This window comes from Molothrus aeneus, chromosome 16 (genome assembly GCF_037042795.1).
Source record: "Molothrus aeneus isolate 106 chromosome 16, BPBGC_Maene_1.0, whole genome shotgun sequence".
NCBI classification, from domain to species: Eukaryota; Metazoa; Chordata; class Aves; order Passeriformes; family Icteridae; genus Molothrus; species Molothrus aeneus.
Genome location: NC_089661.1, coordinates 6,632,146 through 6,651,043, shown reverse-complemented (window position 1 = coordinate 6,651,043; position 18,898 = coordinate 6,632,146). Strand labels below are relative to the sequence as shown.

At 39.8% G+C, this 18,898-nt stretch overlaps 1 protein-coding gene across 1 annotated transcript; it reads right to left on the bottom strand.

Moving 5' to 3' along the window:
• Positions 1-293: 293 nt before the first annotated feature.
• On the bottom strand, positions 294-9,560 carry PLA2G10 (phospholipase A2 group X). The gene is made up of 4 exons (XM_066560842.1): positions 9,461-9,560; positions 4,928-5,093; positions 3,319-3,425; positions 294-900 (listed from the first exon to the last, which is right to left on the bottom strand). Exons 1-4 carry the CDS (start codon positions 9,507-9,509, stop codon positions 740-742), a joined length of 483 nt encoding a protein of 160 aa, XP_066416939.1. The 5' UTR covers positions 9,510-9,560; the 3' UTR covers positions 294-739.
• Positions 9,561-18,898: the final 9,338 nt, after the last annotated feature.

Sequence of the window (18,898 nt, the reverse complement as noted above, 5' to 3'; positions counted from 1 at the left end):
TGCAGGATCAAACACTTGTGAGAAAGCCACTTGGTCCCAGCAACTTCTACATTTTTTTCATGTTTCTGTTTTGGTGATGGTTTGCATTTGCATTTTAAAATCTGGCTCTAAAGTTCTAGGGGTAGAATTCCTCCCTGTGCTTGCAGGAAATTCAGGGTGTACATAGAGTAAGGAGTCTGAGCCTTATGAAATAATCAGCTGTTTAGAAAACTCAATTTAAAAAGTAAATGCTAGGAAAAAACCCCAATCATATGATTCTTCAATGCAGGTAGCATTACTCCAGGTGAATGAAATTCAACACTTAAATCAGGCTTTGTAGTAAGTGTTTAATGTAGATGAGAGGGCTCTTTGTGCTGACACTGCCACTTCATGAACTTTTTCCAGTCAGTTCAAAGTTAACAAATGCTAAAATTTGTTAGTGGAGAAGTTTGATTTGTATCTTATAGCCAGTGGAGGGGGGATAAAAAGTTGATAGTGAATGATATTATCAATCTGAAAAATCTGTGAATCTGAATTAAACAAAAATTAACATTGTCAGTTACTCCTTAAGCTGATAAACTCAGATTTCTATTTAGTCAATGATAAGTGTGTGGGAGAAAGTAAATAACAGGAAAAATGTTTACTTTGCCCGTTTTGAGGTGGAGAGGCTGAGATGGAATGAAGGAGTATCAAGAAAGGGGAAAATCATTTCTTGTCATTACTGTGGCCAAAAAAAAAGTCATTTTAGATTTAAATATATTCAATAGTCATGTATCTGATACCTACACAAAGGCTGAATCTCACCACACAAAAAGTCTGGCCACAAAAGGTATTTTCTGTGGTAGGGAGCTTTAGAAAAACATCTGGCAGCTTCACGGTCACATTCACATGCCATTTTTTGACATTTATCTTCTAGTGAGTCTGAAAGAAAACACAGTGAGTATGATATTAGTCCGAAGAAATTAAAAATCCCCAATGGAATACCAAGAATTGCTCCCTCATGTTCCATATTTGCAGTACAAATGCCTTACATTTCAAGTGCAATAGGAACTGAGCTTTGGTAAGACTGAGAATCAGTCCTAGTGCATCAGTCACTAATCACTGATCCTGGCAGGTGAAATTACAACAGCCAGATAAAGTCTTAAATACTCTTCTTACAGTTTTTTAATAAAGGAACTCTGATAATTGATCTCTCTTTAGAAAGTGGTATGGGATCCTCCCTGCCTTTCCTCTTGCTCTAGTGAAACTTGATTTTGGGAAGATATTCCATTCACATACCCTTTATAATCTACTCTAGGATATAGCATTAAAAATAATACATGGGATAGATACATGGCATGCAAAGGTGTTCCATGTCCAGCCTAAACTGCCCACCTTTTTTATTAAGGGGTTCAGTAAGAAGTTAGGGAAACTGTGTTTGTGTGATTAATCCATGTCTTGTCATGTTTGTTTTATAATTGTAGTGTTGTAACTTAACAGATTTCTTGGCATGAGTGTTTCTTCTTGGCATGAACATTTTCTTCTACAGCAATGTATTTTGGGTTCAGTGTGCCAACCCAGAAGTGTGTGGTTTTTTTCTCTCTGTAACTGTCTGTAAACTGAAGAATCCTTGATTACATTTTGTCTGAGTGTTTACCATTTTAAAAGCTTAGCCAAATCACTGCTTGAGATTTGTCCAGGAGCAGAACAAGTGTTCAGTTTGTGAATGAACTCAAATTCTGCCATGAAAGGGAAGTATTCTTAATGTAAATGTGTTTATGCTGCAGCTAGCTACTCAGTAACACAGGTGGCATGAGCAACATGATAGGATAAAAAATGAAAACATGTTAACTGAGAACTATTGCTTCTTCTTTCTTCTCCTGGTATTGCTCCAGACTTTATCTTCTCCATGCTATGCCAGGGACTTGGTTTCCTGACCCCATGCCTCATATCTTGGCCAGTATTTTGAATATTGTCAGGAGCAAAATCTTTACAGCCAAATCAGGGTGGACTGTAATGAGATTAATTAGTGTGAGACAAGATGTTTTGTCCATCTGGGGCAGGGCAAGATTTGAGCAAGTAGAGATTCTGAGTGAGGTAGACACTTGGGAAAAGCAAAGATTGACTATGAAAGAGGAAAGGAAGTAATGTCCAAACTTTCATTTGTTTTCAGGTCAGGAAAATTCTAAATTGAGTATGAAATGAGAGTTTTGTGTTCTCTGTAAATGGCCAACTGTTGCTTTTAAAACATGGTAGTCAGAAACTCAGACTTGTTTTAAACAAGTTTATGTAAGTGTTTTTGCATTTCTGTAGTGCAGATAATAACCAATTTTTAAGCGCATTTGCATTCTAGGTAGAAGCATAAAATTATATCCAAAGTAACTGACTGAGCATCTGATTTTAAAAACAAAACAAGCAAACAAAATCCCAAACAGCACACAAACAAAAAACCAATATAAAAATGTAGCGAGAAAAAAACCCTGTAAATATTGGGGGCTTGTGAGAAGCTACAGTTTTAATGAGTCTTTAAATATATTGAAAAGCATTTGCTAAAACTTTGGGAGTTATGAACAAATAATGCAAAAGAAAAGCTGCTTTTTCCTGTTAACCATTTTTTGGAGTTTTTCTTTCTTTGTGATTTCTTTGTCCTTCCCTTACCTCAGCATGGCAAGTATATTTTGGAACAATCCAACAAAATTTATCAGGATGTGGTCAGCAATCTGTTGCAATTTGTACACTTGTGTTATGTAGATATTTTCAAATTAATATTTGTTAATTTAAATTCCAGAAATAAACATACTCATCAAATATTTTATTACCTCATTGTTTGAAACTGTAACCTATAATTAGCAATTCATCAGTGCAACTGATCAAGGATAAATATGCCAAAAACATGTCCATTATAAACTTACAAACAGTGGGGAATATTTTCTGCTAAGTAGGGAAAACATCCTTTTTAAACTGTTACAATTTTCCTGTCTCCTGTTTGTAGTTGCTCTCCAGCTGGAGACTTGCAGGGAGTTGCATAACGTGGGTTCCTCAGCAAATGTAAATGCTGAGTAAAAGGATGGTTGTGGTTGTGTTTTCTGAAAAGGCAATAGATGCTTGCAGCTCACAGTTTTGTTTGCTTATGTCAGTCAGAGGGAGGATTAAGAAAAAGAAACTGCATTCAGTTGATTGGTTTAGCTGTGCTTTCTGGAGGCACAATATATCCTGGCAAAAAAAGTCACAAAAGGAAGGATGGTAAACTAAGAGTTTTACAGTTAATTAAGAAAATACCTTTCTAAAAGATAATTAGTAGAACTAAGAAACAACCAAACCAAACCAATAACACCAAAAAACTCCCAAGTGCTCACTCACCACACACAGCAGAATTGTCTTTGCATTCCCAGTGGTAACTTTCAGTCTTTGGCTGACACCCTGCTTGTTCTGCCCTCCCATAGCAGCAGTCGTGGTGAAAGCAGCACCTGAGAGGAACAGAGATGGTGATTTATGGTCACACAGTCTGGTGGGGTTTATCAGTGGGTTACTACAGCTGTGGAATAATAAAACACTCAACATCAGTGAGTGTACAAGCATTACCTGCTCAAGAACCAAACCAGGGTAATGGTTTAATAGATCACCTGGAAAAAATTACTACTTTTTCATGTAATAAGTGATGAGAAAAATGTCTGATATACATTGAGCTATTTGAATCCACAGAGCATTCTCAGTTACATGTGAGAATGCTTTTCTCCTAGCCCCTTCCACAAAATGAACTGTTAGCTCATTATCATCAGAAAATTTGGAAAGATGCTCAAAATTGTTGTTTCAAAATTGTTCTTGTCATAATTGGCACAAAGAATTTTTAGGCTTTCTATTGACATTGTGAAACTGAACAGTACAGGTAAGAATTAATGGCATTTAATGCTTAAAAAAGGCATTAAAATATGCTGGTGTAGTGTCTCTGCTGTGGAATCACTGCAAGCCCAGAAAAGCAAGTAGAGGACCTGTAATGATGCAGCTTGTAAGTTTTTGCTGCAAACTAATGACATCCTTTCTTTTTGACTTGCTGGAAGAACTGGAGTTATCCACAAAGTGGATTCATTCATTCATTCATTCACTCATTCATTCATTCATTCATTCACTCATTCAGTTTCCTCCTGACAGACTAAAACCATCAGATTATGTTAGGTAGATGGTGTTTAGGTTGCCTGAGGAACTTGTGTCTGCAAAAGGAAAAGTTAATGCTGTGAGCTCTCACTTTGCAATTACTATTTTTCCTGTGCTTATTAAGTAATTACTTGGTCATTCCCCACAAATCATTGTGTAAAGATCCTGTGGTACAAAACAGTTGAACAACACAGCTCAGTAAATCCATTTCATGCATAGAAATTTTTTAAAAACCCCAAACCACACAACAACAAAACCAGAACAAAACCCAAAATCATCTTCTTGTCAGTTAATGTTCAATTATAAGTTACATTGATGATAGTCAGTATGCTATGATTTAGTACTAAATGGAAAGGTTTGGGTTTTAGAATTATTTTTCAGCAGGTTGAATTTTGCATAATTCTTATGTATTATTTTGAATACTAATAATGGAATGGAACTGTCTAATCTAATGGAAGATAGTAAAATCAAAAGATTTGTTATTGCCTTTGTTTTTTGATTTTTACTTTAGATAGCTTCAACGTTTGAACTTTAAAGCTTCTCCAACAAGACTTTAGTTATTTAACTCTTTGCTGAAACACAACAGCAAAGAAAGTCAGTTGTACTGTGAATCCTGTACTAATGCAATAAGAATTTGAATTAAAGGCAAGATCGTGTAGATCTACAGCAACACAATTTGGATGCCTCAGAATTTCTTAGCAATCTGAGCTGTGTTTAAATTTCGTTCCCTCTCTCAGATAGGCCTAATTTATATTTTAGTCCTTTCACTTGCCATCTGCATTCAGCACCGAATCGTTCAGATAAATGGTTGTCTCACCAGTCCACTCTGTCCATGGGCCATCCCTTTCCCCCCAGGCCGCAGTAGCAGCCGTAGCGCAGGTAGGCGAAGGGCGAGCGCCCCGTGCTGCACCGGATGGCCCCGGCCAGCTCCAGGATTCCCCTTCGGCTTCTCACACGGCCTTCCCCAACAGTGCCCTTAGAAACTGCAAGAAAAACTGTTATTCAATCCAACATGCAAATATAAAATAGTTGGGATCGTTTGGGTTTTTAAAGAGTTGATAAGAAATGACAGCACTTGAAAATAATCCAGTTTTATTTTTGACACTTTGGGGCCACGCTGCATGACCCAGTCCATAGTGAGCAGAATACTGAACCCTGAGAACAGCTGCAGTGGTTTCCTGCCATGGAGGCAGTGTACAATGGCAGACCAGTCATTTCCAGCTGCTGAGGGCCAACATGTTCTGTGGCCCAGGCCCACCCAGTTGCTAAGATTAGCTGCTCCAGTGTTTTCTCTTTTACATAATGTGCAGTTTTGCCCATATTATTTTGTAGAATGTAGTGCTTTACATTGGAAGGAAATGGTCCTTTATGATAGGGTTTTGGTTTTCCTCATTTTTAGACAAATAACTGGTGGGGATGGTGTGGTGGATGTAAGGCAGGGAAATAGATGGGTGCTTGGAGTTTTTTCCAGGGAAATGAGAAAGGTGGGGTTTAGTTATTTTCCTGTTTACTTTTCTTTGGGGTTGTTGTTGAAGTGATTCTCACTGCTATTTCTCCGGAACAAAATTTACTTTAGGAACTCTATTTTAACCATCCCATATCAGTACTAAAGCAAGAGATCCCAAGCAGCAGAAAACTGTTGAGACTCTGGGTGACATTTTTAGGGGTTCATGTCATGCTGAGAGATTGAACTAACACACTGAAGACCCCAATGGTGATGGGCAGCCTTTCCTTGCAGTGCAGGCTCCAAGCTATTTACAGCAAATTTTAAGAAGCTGAATGGCTACAAAACAAATTCATTTTAGAAGGCTTCCGATTAGAGTTTCTTATTAATTAAACTAATTACATATTTTGGTATGGGGAGAACAGTTTGTAAACCTAAACTCCAGTACTGGTTACAGATTACAAAAGGCATTAAGATTTAATAATTGATAATACCTGTGATGGAGACAGACAGCAGAAAAAAAATAGATTTCATTGTTGAAGGCTTTGATAGTTACTTTCCTACAAAATAACTATATGATTATGAAGTTTTTATATAATCTGCATAAGCACATAATCTATTATAATAGCATAATAGAGTAATCTTTTGTAATAGATTATATAATAATAGATTATATGATTAACTATAATCAGTTAATGGAAAATATGACAGAAAAAATACCGGTCCCAGCACAGTTGAGTAACTTGAAATGTGTGGGATGCTGGTGACCTCTGACACTTGTAATGTCATGAAACAGTGGAATTTAAACACCTCATGAAATCACCTCAGTAAGAAATTAAATTGGTTTGTGTGTGAGAATGGTAAAAAGACCACTTTAGGAAGAATCTGAGGCAGCATCACTTTCCTGACTGGTGACCACTCCCAGATCTTGTCTCTCCTGCTTTCTGGGCATGTGATCTAGGGGCAGAAGTGTTGAAACAAGGGTGTTTAAACTTGCACATGCAGCTTTGGCCATTGATTAAAAGCAATCATATCCTGAGGAATTAAGAAAAGCTTCCTTGCTATGTAGTTGATTACAGTTTCATTTCAAAACTGCTGAGTTGGCACTGAACTTCCTTGCTGAGACAGTCCACAGGATCTGTTGTGCATGGCTCCTGTTCCTAAACATTACCTGTATGTTTAGTGGGAACTTTTGGTTCTGGGTAGCAGAAGCATCCATTTGGTTATAAACAGATTTGTTTTATGATAGCATTGAGAGTGTTATCTTCATTGTCAGTACAAGTTCAGTAAACTCTGAGCTGAAAACCCTGCAATAAGGCCACAGCATTACAAGTGACAATTGGTTATGCTCTTCAATGTCAGTAATGGTTACTCTTGTAGACAGCCAGTAATGTCTGGAGGAACCATGGTTAATGGCAGAGCTGTGTTTGCTCTGCATGATCTTGGAGATTCTGAAAAAAGTGAAGAATTTTTGTGTCTTAGTTCCTGGTAACTGGGGAAGGATGGTGTAGGAGAGATACAAGTCATTAAGAAGAAAATAAGAATTTCCAAATCCTATTCCTGGTTTCATCAGAGAATTGTTTGCTAACCTGGGACAATTCCCAGTCCCTTGATTTAAATCCATGACAAGTAGAAGTGATGAACTCTCTGACCTGAGGAGCTCAAGTATAATATGTCATGTGTCTTAAAGGACAGGACATAAACTTTTTGTCCTTGTAATATATTTGTGTCACAGTATCTGGACATCCAGTTGTAAACCAGCATGGCATAGATACTCTGAATGTGATACTCTGTTTCAACAGCTTTATGAGCTGAGTTAATAAAAGCAATGAAATACCATCTGTTTCCATGCACAGAGCTATGGAAACAATCAGAGTATCAATATGTTGATGATGATAGTATATATGCTGTTTTGTGGATTTAAAAAGAATTTTTAAGCCATTCTTTCAAAGACTGAGGGTACAGAAACATTTTTTATGGTAAATATGTGTAAAAATTCCTTTAGGGATATCTCTATGCAGTCATAGTGCTCCAGTAGTTCTCAACTTGATACTTGGGAATAAGCAGACTTTCTGATGCATTTCCAAAATCTTGCAAAAAATAACTGTATGCCTTATAGAAACCTTAGGTTTTGCTTATCTTTTTACCTCTTGTTTCATAAGCCATCAGGAATGGCCTTTTTCACCTCATTTTATTGCCCACACAACTTACATGCTATCTCCACAAATTCTGGTCACATGTAAATTTTCTGAAAGGTTAAATTTGCCTGTCTTGATACTTTGGACCAGTTGGGAAACAGGTGAATTGCATTTCCCGTGCTCCTGACTGCCCACGGAGTGGGTGACTGAGGTGCCTGACTCAGAGCTATCGGAGCGCAGCCAGGCTCTGTAATGAGCACTCCAGGCTGGCAGAAACAGCGATTTCACTGCTTTCCTTACTATTCTTCTGGGGTTTGTCCCATGCAAAGGAGGAAGTCTGGAGGATGATCAAAATGCAGAAGGAATCAAAGGGGCAATCTGAGGTCAGGAGTAGAATTGGGGCAGGGAGCTTGGTGGGCCCTAAGTTGGCCCCATTATGCAAGCACCTTACCTTATGGGCTTTAATCACAGGACTGCCTTCCCCCAGACCCTGCTCCATTCTGTGCCCAGAATCTGTTCTAGGAATTAATTGAGGCTCTTTAGGGTCCTGCTATTTGCAAGATTTGGTGTGGTGAATTTGCAAACTGTGTAGGAATGTATAAGAAAACCTGCAAGAGAATCTTTTACTTAAGACAGTTGATTGCTATTCTGGAAGACAGGATTTTATCCTTACAGCTGTCACAAAGGTTCAGCATGAAGTTAATTTAATCACTTTAAAACAATGCCTATTGATGTTTACAAATAGTAGGCTCCCAACCTGCTGAATATCCCAGGGTTGGAGTACCAAGCTACCACAGCACTCAGTGAGAACCAGGCTTTGAGTAGTTGGAGTTCCACATCATTTTATGTAGTTGTAAGTTAAATTGGGTTCTACCATGTCACCATGGGAACCTAAAATTAGAGGATGCTTTTTTGTGTCAGCCCACATACCTATCTGAAAAAGAGGGATGATAATATAGTTTCAGAGAAATTAGTACAATCAGATAGTGTACTGATGAATACCTCAGAAAACCTATGAGGAAATGGACTGTGAATTGTTACAACCAGTCTTTAACACTGATTAATAAATAGGATGTAGGAAACAAAAAAATAATTAAATATTTGCAAAGTGACTAATTGGCTGTGTGAAGGTGTGAGGCAGGGGTCCTTTAATTATATTCTCACATCATAACTCATTCATGAAGACTGATTCATTGTTCAGAATAACCCAGTTAGGGTTTTGTAGGCGATCTCAGTCCTAGCAATTCCTGCTTCCGAACTGCTTAGTAACTCAAGTGCTCCGTGGCAGCTCACTCCAATACCCAGAGAAGAGCAGGGGTAAAGCTACTGACTTTATAGAAATATTGTCATTGCACGTGCAAGCTGCAATCTGATTTGAAACACGGAATTTCGTTAGCGGAGTTGAACATTACCGATGAGCTTTACAGAAGTCATGTGCGCCCCTCTAGCCCCGCTGCCGTGTGCAGGTGCGGTCTGAGCATCGGCCGGGCTGTCGGGGCGGCTCCAGCCGCCGCTGGCAGCGGCCAACCGGGGGTTCCCTTGGGCGAGTCCCACCCTGCTGTGCCCGAGCGCTGCCCACCTGTCACAGGGGCTGCTCTCCCTGGAACACGGGCACCTGCCGGGAGCGTTCCTCCCAACACTCCTTTCTGTACCCGTCTTCCCACCTGCCATCCCCATCCGGCCGGGTCCGGCCAAGGGAGCGCATCCAGCAGAGCCCGCGGCCGCTGCCCTGGCGGGCAGGACCGTGTGGGTGCCGAGCTCTACTCACCGGCCACCGGCAGCAGCAGCAGCAGCAGGAGCGGGGGCAGCGGCGCCATGGGCAGCGACGGGCGGGGGCGCGGGTCCCGGCAGCGGCGCTGCGCTCGGCGGCGCAGTGTGTAGGTGTGAGCCGCAGCCCGGCGGGCCGGCTATAAAAGGCGGCTTTCTGCCCCGAGCCGGGTCCCCCCGAGCCCAGGTCCGGGCTGTGCTGTCCATCTGGCCAGAAGGGAGGAGCTGCCGCTGGCGGGAGCTGGGAGCTGTCACTCGGGCAGCGGAGCGCGGTGCAGGCACGGGGATCACACCCCGCAGGTCTCTGATGGGGCCGCCTCTCCGCTCCTCCACACCTTCCTGCTCTGGCAGCTGTATTTTCTTTTTGAATTACAGCAGTTCCTTGGTAATTTAATCCAGATCTAGAAGAGGAAAGCAGGAACTGTGTTGTAAGTTAGTCTAGTGGTTAATTATAACCAGTGCTGAAGACGTGCTCTATCTGGAGTCTGCATCAGCCAGACTTCATCTACTGATTGCTCCTTTCCTTGGATGACTAAAGGACAACCAACTCCTAAACTGGTTGCGGGTATTTGTAGCTTGATAAAAACTTTTTAATTGTACTGCAAACAAAATAAACTCTCAAAGTAATTTTTTTATACATTGTATATTTGCATATTTTTCCATTCCCTTTCCAACTCTTGTATTACTTTGTAAAACATACAACTAGGTGTCTTATTACAAGCAGTTTCATTGCTTCTCTCAACACACAGACAATACCACTTGCTTTTATGTGATTTTTTTTTCTGTGTTCATACTTTCCAACTATTTCTTCAGACCTTTTATTATTACACTGAAACCATTTCAGAGTGCATTTCCTGTCAGTTGTTCAAGCAATCAGGAGCCCTGAAATTTAGAGTATTGATTTTGTGTGCATGTGTTTTGTCTTGTGGTGCTTATACTTTTTCTTGTTTTATTGGCATTATTATATTCCAGGATATTACCCCCATAGGATCCCATTGAGGCCTACACTGCTAGGATATGGAAAGAGAAATAAAACCAGTTTTATTTATGGAACTTACAAAGAATTTTTTATTTGTCATGTCATCTCACTATTGGAGAGAAGCTGGCAGTTTGGTGGGGGGGTTTTGTGTATGGTATTTTCATCAAAGAAATGAAATAGTTTTTTTCATGCACATACGGAGGAATAATTCTAATTTTGCATTAAAATGCTATGACTTCTGCATTATAACATTTGTCTTTATTCAGGAGAGGTAGAAGATCATATGTGATATGATTCCAAGAAACAAAAAGCATGCACAGACAGATCAGATTTGTTTTTGTAACACTCTCATTAATCCAAGCTCTCTGAAATGTTTGTGTTGGCACTGAAGTGAGGGTAGCATGGGATAAATGTGGAACATTGATTGGAGGCAGGATGTTGATATGCCATTGAACACCTAGTGGGCCTTTGTGCAACCCCTGCAGAACACCAGGCAAGGTGTGGCAGCTCAGCCAGGACTGTGCATGGCACTTTGCAAGGCGGAGGGTGCCTGTGGGAACTCCACACAGCAGAAACAAGCAGGATTCCCACGCAGGGTTCTCTGCTGGTGTTCTGCAGAGAGGGGAAGGTTGCTGGAGGCTTCCCTGATGCCTGCAGATCTGTACCAAGCAGCCACAGGTGCTGTGTGCTGGGACAATGCTGCCAGCCCGTCCCTCTCCTTCCACCCCTGTGCCTGGCTCTGGCCAGCATGGGGAGCACAACTGTCACTGTGTGCCCCAACACAGCTGGAGTGGAACAAGAGTGAAGTGGCTTGTGCGGCAACCAGAAAGGTGCTCATGAGCCTTGTAAGTGCTGGTAGAAAACCCATCTATTGGGGATTTTTTTTTTTTTACATTTTTTAAAGATTTCATTGCTATTGCCATCAAGTGGGTCAGGACAATTTTGCTATTACTCATGGAGTCACATCGCTAATTACTGTTACCCTGGTCTGGCACTGTCACTTACACCTCATTTGTTTACCCACTCTTCCGGTCAATAAGTCACACCTATTAGAACACTTCAGTGTGTCCGAGAGCTGCCTAATGAAACTTCCACTTGAACACTGTCCCATCCAGCATACCATTGCATATGACAATGAAAACAGTATCCAAGGGAGCAAGATGAATAACATTTCATCTTGTTCTTCAGGACGCTGACTGATGCAATGGGTTAGTGCAGCTGATATGTTTTTCTCTGAAGAAAGGAAAGTAGCCTTAGAACCACTGAAAAATCAAATGAGACTGAAATGCTCAAACTACACGGAAAGTACATAAAGATGTGTAGGGACTGAAACCCTATATAGTGATGAAGTAAGGAATGCAAGTCATGAGTTCTGATTCCTGTGAGTATAGTAAAAGTTCAAAGGAGAACACCCAGTGAGAGGGGAGGAAATCTGATAGAAGGAAATACTTTTATTGAGGCAGAGCTAGATTGTCCAGTTAATTGCCAGGCATATGGCTAAGAAAATATACCAGTAACAGACTGGAAGTTCCTATGGATTACAATGATTGAGTCATATTTTTAAAATTAGATTTTGTTCTCTTTAAATTTCTTAATTAAAAACTTATGTAGCAGTGTAGACCTGTCATATTTCTTTTTTGCAGTGTTTCTTTTCTTCTATTTGAAGCACTTGGAAACTGGCCTAAGTCCTATGTGACAAATGGCATTTTCCCTCTCACTGATGAATTCTTTCTGTCTGTCAACTGGAGCTGTGCAGAGGCGGGGAGAAGTGTTTGCTTTTCAAATATACTTTCTCAAAAAAGGCTGCATGAGCCTTTTGACTGCTTTAACTGTTTTTAAATCTGAGAAATAGATTAATCTAATTGTGTACTGAGGAACATTCTCACAGCATAACACTGTTATAGGGAAACTTGTTAAATGAGTTCTAAAAGCCTCATTTCTCAGGGTGCAGGATTATGTACATGCAGGAAAATGACAGAATAGAATAACCCAAAATGCTAAAATGTTCATGAAAAGTGCTACAATGGTCTAAAATATAGTTAATGTAAGTGCAAGTTATCCACTACCCTCTGATCAGGTGAAGGTAGTGATCTTAGGAGAAGTGTAACAGTAGATTTACTGCTGACTTAACAGCTGAAAAGCTGTATTTTTGTATTAATAATAGTTCCTTTAAAATTTTTTATTTAGTAACAGCAGTTATTTTTCCTGAGTAATGAAATAGCATGGCACCTACCTTGGTCAAATTTATAAATACTCTGCATTTAGCTTGTTGTGAACCAATGTAAAGTTGCTGCTGATGAGTACAGAAGTACTAGGGTCTGTAGGTGTCCAAGCAAAGTCCTAAAAAATGCCTAGAGCATTTTTTAGCATATAGCACATAGCATTTAAGCCATCAGGCATACCTGCTGCCTCACTGAATCAATGAACGAATAAAGAATGGTGAAAGAAATTATTTTCCCATTTTTAGAGATGGGAATGGAGGCAGGATGATTTGCTTAAGGTGCTTTATGATGTCTGTAGCAGAGCTGGAAAACAGGAATTTGATGTTTTGCATCCCATGTTAAGTCCCAGATTAGGTTCTTCTGTGGCACTGTCTCCTGGAGGAAAATAAGGAAAGAAGCACATGCCTTACTGTGAGGGTATCAGAATAATTAGAACTGAAGAGTTGCTTCCCAGCAGTTAAGTCAAATGACTGTGTTTACTTGTTGCTATACTTGGCAAATGCCTCAGAGTTATCCCACATCTTCTTAAACATTGGACTGGGACACAGGTTTTGCCTGGAATATGTCCTTTACAAGTGTATGTTCCCTCAGATATTGAATGTCCATGTAGTACACAACTTCTTTATCATTGTTGTCTTCAGAAAAAAACCCAAACCAAACAGCCTTAATTATCTGAGTGTTTGGAAACATTCAGTGCTTTTGTTCCCGTTTTTGGAGGTTTGGCTGGGTTTCCTCACTTTCATGTCCTTTCATCTTCTCTTAATTCCTTTTCACAACCAATGCTTCCTGTTTACCAATGTTTTCTTCAGCTCATGTTGTTAGAAATGTTGTCCCAAAGCATAGAAGAGTTATAAAGCCAAGTTTGGAGAGACAAGCTCCATGTGGAAGATTAGAAAACATTCTGCTGAGCCATTTTATAGTATTTTGCACTGTAAATGTATTATCTCAAATCCAGTTCTAGCATACACAACAAAATCCAACTTTAAGACTCTACCAGCCTATAGCATAACTTGTAATGTCTCTGGTAACAGTAAGTCTCTGAGTGGCACATTATGTCCCAAGAGAATTTTGGGGATCATGTCTGTAGTGTTGTCCTTTCCTACCCTTTGGCAGCAGTGTCACTCTGTCCATGCTGCAAAAACACCATGCAGTGTGTCACTGCCCATAACAGACAGCTGTGTGCTGGAAAGGCTCTTATTACAGAATGTTCTTGAAACTGCTATAATGTCTGCAGAGGAGCTGAATTACTCCTACAGTTTTCTTCTCTCTTCCTTCTAGTTTTGTTTTTCTCCTGCTCCCCATTCTCCCCTCTGCTCCTTTAGTACAAGAGCTGCTAGCACAGAGTCCATTCCATCCATCCAACCACCCAGGCAAGCAGTGAGATTGCAAGAACATCCTCAGAGCATCACCTATTTACCAATGCAGTTCTGTCCATTTTTATGGCATGGAAATACCTTGTCTATCTTTGAGCAAAGGCACACACTGGGGATGCTGGGGACTCTATAAATAACTTGCAGCTTGCTTAGCTCTTAGGTTCTGACAGTCATCTCTGCCTTCCAGAAGATTTGCACTCTCTAAGTCAAGTTCTACATTCAGCATTTGGATCCAAAAAAAGACTCATGGCCTGCTTCTTGTGGAACCCAAGGCTACTTCTTATTTTTATATCTTGAGAAAAAGACTTGGCAATGCAATGTGTGCATGTTTCTAAAACAAAATTTGAAGTCTCCAGCATATCTCTGGAAGGATATTTGACTTGCTTTCTTTATATAGGTTACATCAACTTGGATTCTTGAAATGGCTGATGTAATGACCAGGATGATGGGATAGAGTGACCTCTCAGCACATTTGTAGGTGATACCAAATTGGGAGGAGTGGCTGATACACTGCAAGGCAGGGCTGCTACTCAGACAGACCTAGTCAGACTGGAAAAATGAGCTTTTGGGGACCTCATGAAGTTCAGCAAAGGCAAATGCAAAGCCCTGCAGCTGGGTTGGCATAACCCCCCAAGTGCCACAGGCTGACTGGATGGAGAACAGCTTTGTAGAAAAAGAGCTGAGGGTTGTGGTGGACAAGCTGAATGTGAGTCAGCTGTGTGCTCTTGGAGCTAATGTGCCCAGCTGCCAACTGGGCTGAGTACCACTGGTAGGTTTGGAGGGAACTGATTCTTCCCCTCCATCTGACATTTGTGACACCACATCTGGAGCACTGTGTCTCATTTTAAGAAAGCCACTGACACACTAAAGCAAGACTACCAAACTGCTCAGGCAGCTGCAGATCATGACATACAAGAAGATGAGAGAGCTGGATTTGCCCAGGATTAAAGAAGATGGTGAGTGGAGATCATCGTGCTGTGAAGCACTTTGTAATGGAAGGGTGTAGAAGAGATGCACATTCTTGAGCACATTTTTCCCAAAGGTGCTCAAGAAGCAATGAGCACAACCTCAGAAATTCAATATGGGAAACAATTTATTTTTTTCAGGATCAAATACTGAAGCAATTTGCCCTGAAAGGCTATGGCAACTCCATCTTTTGAGATACACATAACTCATTTGAATTGACTAAAAGCAACCTGCTTTAATGGGACCTGCCACAAGGAGAAAGTTGGACTACAAAACTTGCAGCAGTCCCTTGTCACCTACACAATTCTGATATTGTGATGTGATAGAGATACCTTCAAATTAGCAGTTCCACCCTGCCAAGGAAGGAGACTCAAATATCACTTCCTTTTGCCTAAAGGTTTTTATGAAACCATGGCCTGTAGGCAGGGAAGGCAGTAGGCCTGTTCTGCAGTAACAAATTAATTGATACTAATTTTTTCCATATATCACCAAGTAAAAGATGCAAATGCAATGGGGAAATCATCTGTGCTGAATTCAAAGAGACTTGAGATTTTGCCTGCTTTTATTATCTAGACAGCTTTGTCACAAACAGAAGCAGTGCCATTTTCATACTTTCCTACCATTTTAACTCACTGTTATGAAATCCCTTTTCTATGCCTTTGTCCCTGTTGACCATTTCTGAATCTTCTTCCAGTTCTATTTTTACTGAGGCTGGGGGGAGGCTGCAGAATTGAATGCAGTATCCAGGGTAGAGACAGAACATGGACTTATAGAGACTGCAGACTATATTTCACTATATTCAAATGAAAAGGAATTCACAGTTCTGTGTAACTTTTACCATATCTACTGGCTTTTTCATTGTCTCTAAATGTTTTAAACTGCTTGAAAATAAAATTAAGATATTTTCATTCCCTGTTTATTTGTTCACTTCTTAGTTGTTTTGTTCCTCACCCTGTTAACAGTGAACACCCTATTGGTCTGGGCTGCTTGTCTTGCAGCTTTCTTTCAGGAGCATCTGTGCAGTTTTATGGCAACTGAACCCATCAAGATAAAATCCCTAAATAATATGTTCCATCAAAGGAATGTAGGCCTTGATTGTTCCAGGCTAATCTGCACAAGAGCCCTCTGTGTTTAACCACCATCCAGACTACTTTGGGAACTGGGAAATTACTGAATTTATTGTTGAGGGTCAAAAAATCCCTGGAAGTACTGAGGGGTAGGGAACATGGGGATTAGCTAGAGAATTTAGGAGTAGGAGAACAGTGAGTATAGGAAAACCTGTATCTTAAGACATGTAAGATCAAAAAGGTGCTGGATAGTGCTGAAGAACTGAATATGTGTCACTTGTCAAGTAGGTCCTGAATCTCTCATCTCCAGGTCTCTGTGGGATGGAGCCCAACTTTTATTCTTTACTTTTGCAGAGTAGTTGGGATGAGGAGTAAGTGAAGCAGAGAACTGTCAGCACCAACATAATGATTTGCTATATCTGAATAAACCAGATACTTCAAATCAGCCACAAGATGCAAGAGTCATTTGCTGAGAGCAGGCACAGAGTGCCAGTGCACAACAGGAAGGCTAATGCTCAATAAAATGTTGTTTAGGCACCAGGAGGTGCTTGATTTTCAGTGAGAAGTGGGGACTCAGTATTGCATTGGAATGCAACAAATGCCATGGGTACTATACAATATAAACAAATTAGAACAATTTATATAACCTATAATTATAAAGAGTTAAGCTTATGCTTCTTTGGAGTATTAATTACTGTCTTAAGAATACATTTTCCGAAAACAAAGAAAGATTTTATAATTCTATAGACTTTGTATTTCCTTTAAAAAGATCAGTTATGGACAAAAGAAGACATATTCAGGACACTTATGAGCAAATGACTTGCAGACTCATTGCCACAAGGAGCTAAGGAAACAGTGGAGTGTGAAGGAAGCTGCTGAATTGAAATCCCAGTACCTTCTACATGTGACAGTGCTCAGGGAAGATGATATTTAACTCATCATCAATCTTCAATGACAAATAGAACTGTTGCATAATTTCCATAGTACAGACTGAAAACCAGCACACCAATGGGCATGGGAGTCTTCAGATTTGGTCATTCTTTTTGATTTTATTTTAATACAAGGAGGATGATCGTCTGGTGACCGAGCACCAGAACAGATTGCCCAGAGTGATTGCAAAATTTCCCTCACTGGAGATATTCCAGAACCAGCTGGATGCAATCCTGTGCCACGTGCTCCAGGATGACCCTGTTTGAGCAGGGGAGTTAGACTGGATGGCCCACTGCAGTCCCCTCCAACCTTACCCATTCTGTGAGTCTCTGACCTGATCCAAATACATAAATTGCTTCCTTGGTTTAATATAAAACAAGTTCCTCATGGTGATACTATATTTACAGAATTTCATCATGAGCCATCTAGAAAAACTCTTATCTATAGATCCTGTGACTAATAAAGTTCATAGCAACCTAAACAAGTAGAACTGCATTCTTTCAAATAACATCTATGAAGACTATTGTTCCTACATATAAAGGAGAAAAGGTTTTAATTGCATATGAAATGCCATTATAAAATGAAGAGAGCAAATGCCATGAAATGGCAATATACCAAACAGAAAATGCCTCCTTGCATTTACTGCATAGAATGAGGGAGTTTGCTGTACTGTGTGTACCAGGCCTTGCTGACTGACATCAGGATGTGCAAGACAGAAAGAAAAAAGGGAGTGAGGAACCAGTCCCAGGAAAGCTTTAAAATTAGTTTTTTTATCTTCAGCTGTTAGAGGTGTGAATCTTACTAAACAGATTTAAATTCTTCTGTAGTACTTATCCTACAATACATATACGTAGCATCCAATCAAGGGTGATCTCAAACCAGCAGTCAAAAAGTGGCTGTTGGTTTTACAAAGTAAAGTAGTTCACTCCTCTGACGCCTTCTTTGGTAGCTTTCTAGTTCCAAGCCTAGGTTATAGCCTTCACTGAATGCCTTTTAAATAAACAGACATTTTCCTAAATTGCCATATAGCAGTCTTCAGAAAAGTCTTTCAGATGGTAGGCACTAAATACATTTTTACCTTTTTAGGGTGTAAACCAGCACATTTTAATTGTGTCTCAGTTACGTAACCACAAGTATCTTCATCTAAATTATACTGAATAATAAAAATTTTATCTAGCTTCTTTTTGTGGCTATGATACCTCAAAAATAGGAGTAATATGGTACATACAAAATTTTATGCTGACCATATTCAGATTACCTTTTAAAATAAACAGCTTATGCACACTTGACGTTTTTACTTCACAGAGCAAAACAGTTCTGTGTACATGGAGTATTCAGAATTTTGTGTGTCTGCACATAGCATCTGCATACTGAAACGTAATGGTGATTTGATGCTGCTGTGAGGCTCACAAGCATCTAATTTCCTAATTCTGTTTGCAATTCTTTAATGCCACATTAATGTTTTAAAGTTCCTCTAGTTATCTCCCCTCTCAGAAAGAAGAAAAGATAAACCCTTATTAGTTTATGCACCATGTAATCCCTAGGAAGGATTTGCCTGGGACAGATAATCTTCACTTATGCTGAAGTCTTATTTAGAATGGAGGGTCAACTTAATTATATAAACAGGCCTAATTTTTATTCTATAAAATACTAGATTGAATTTTTGTTTAGATTGGTTCTTTCTGACAGCCACACAAAAAATACCTGTATAGTTTTTATCAAAAAACCCAACGGCCAATAGTGCACATCACTCTTCCAAATGCAGGGACATTCACAGCAGAGATGCTGCTGAACATCCCTTTTCTTACCATCAACTGGGCTTTTTCATTTACTTATTTTTGTTGAAGCAACACATAGTTTGTCTATGGATGTGTGCAAACATGTTTTGTATTTTCATACAAT

Bases quoted from the DNA above. Each gene is read 5' to 3' on its own strand.
- PLA2G10 (XM_066560842.1), bottom strand. From the start codon at position 9,509: ATGGCGCCGCTGCCCCCGCTCCTGCTGCTGCTGCTGCTGCCGGTGGCC. The intron at 5,094-9,460 runs GTGAGTAGAGCT...TTTTTCTTGCAG, and splicing joins GCTGCTGCTGCCGGTGGCCG to TTTCTAAGGGCACTGTTGGG. The intron at 3,426-4,927 runs GTGAGACAACCA...TGTTCCTCTCAG, and splicing joins CCCATGGACAGAGTGGACTG to GTGCTGCTTTCACCACGACT.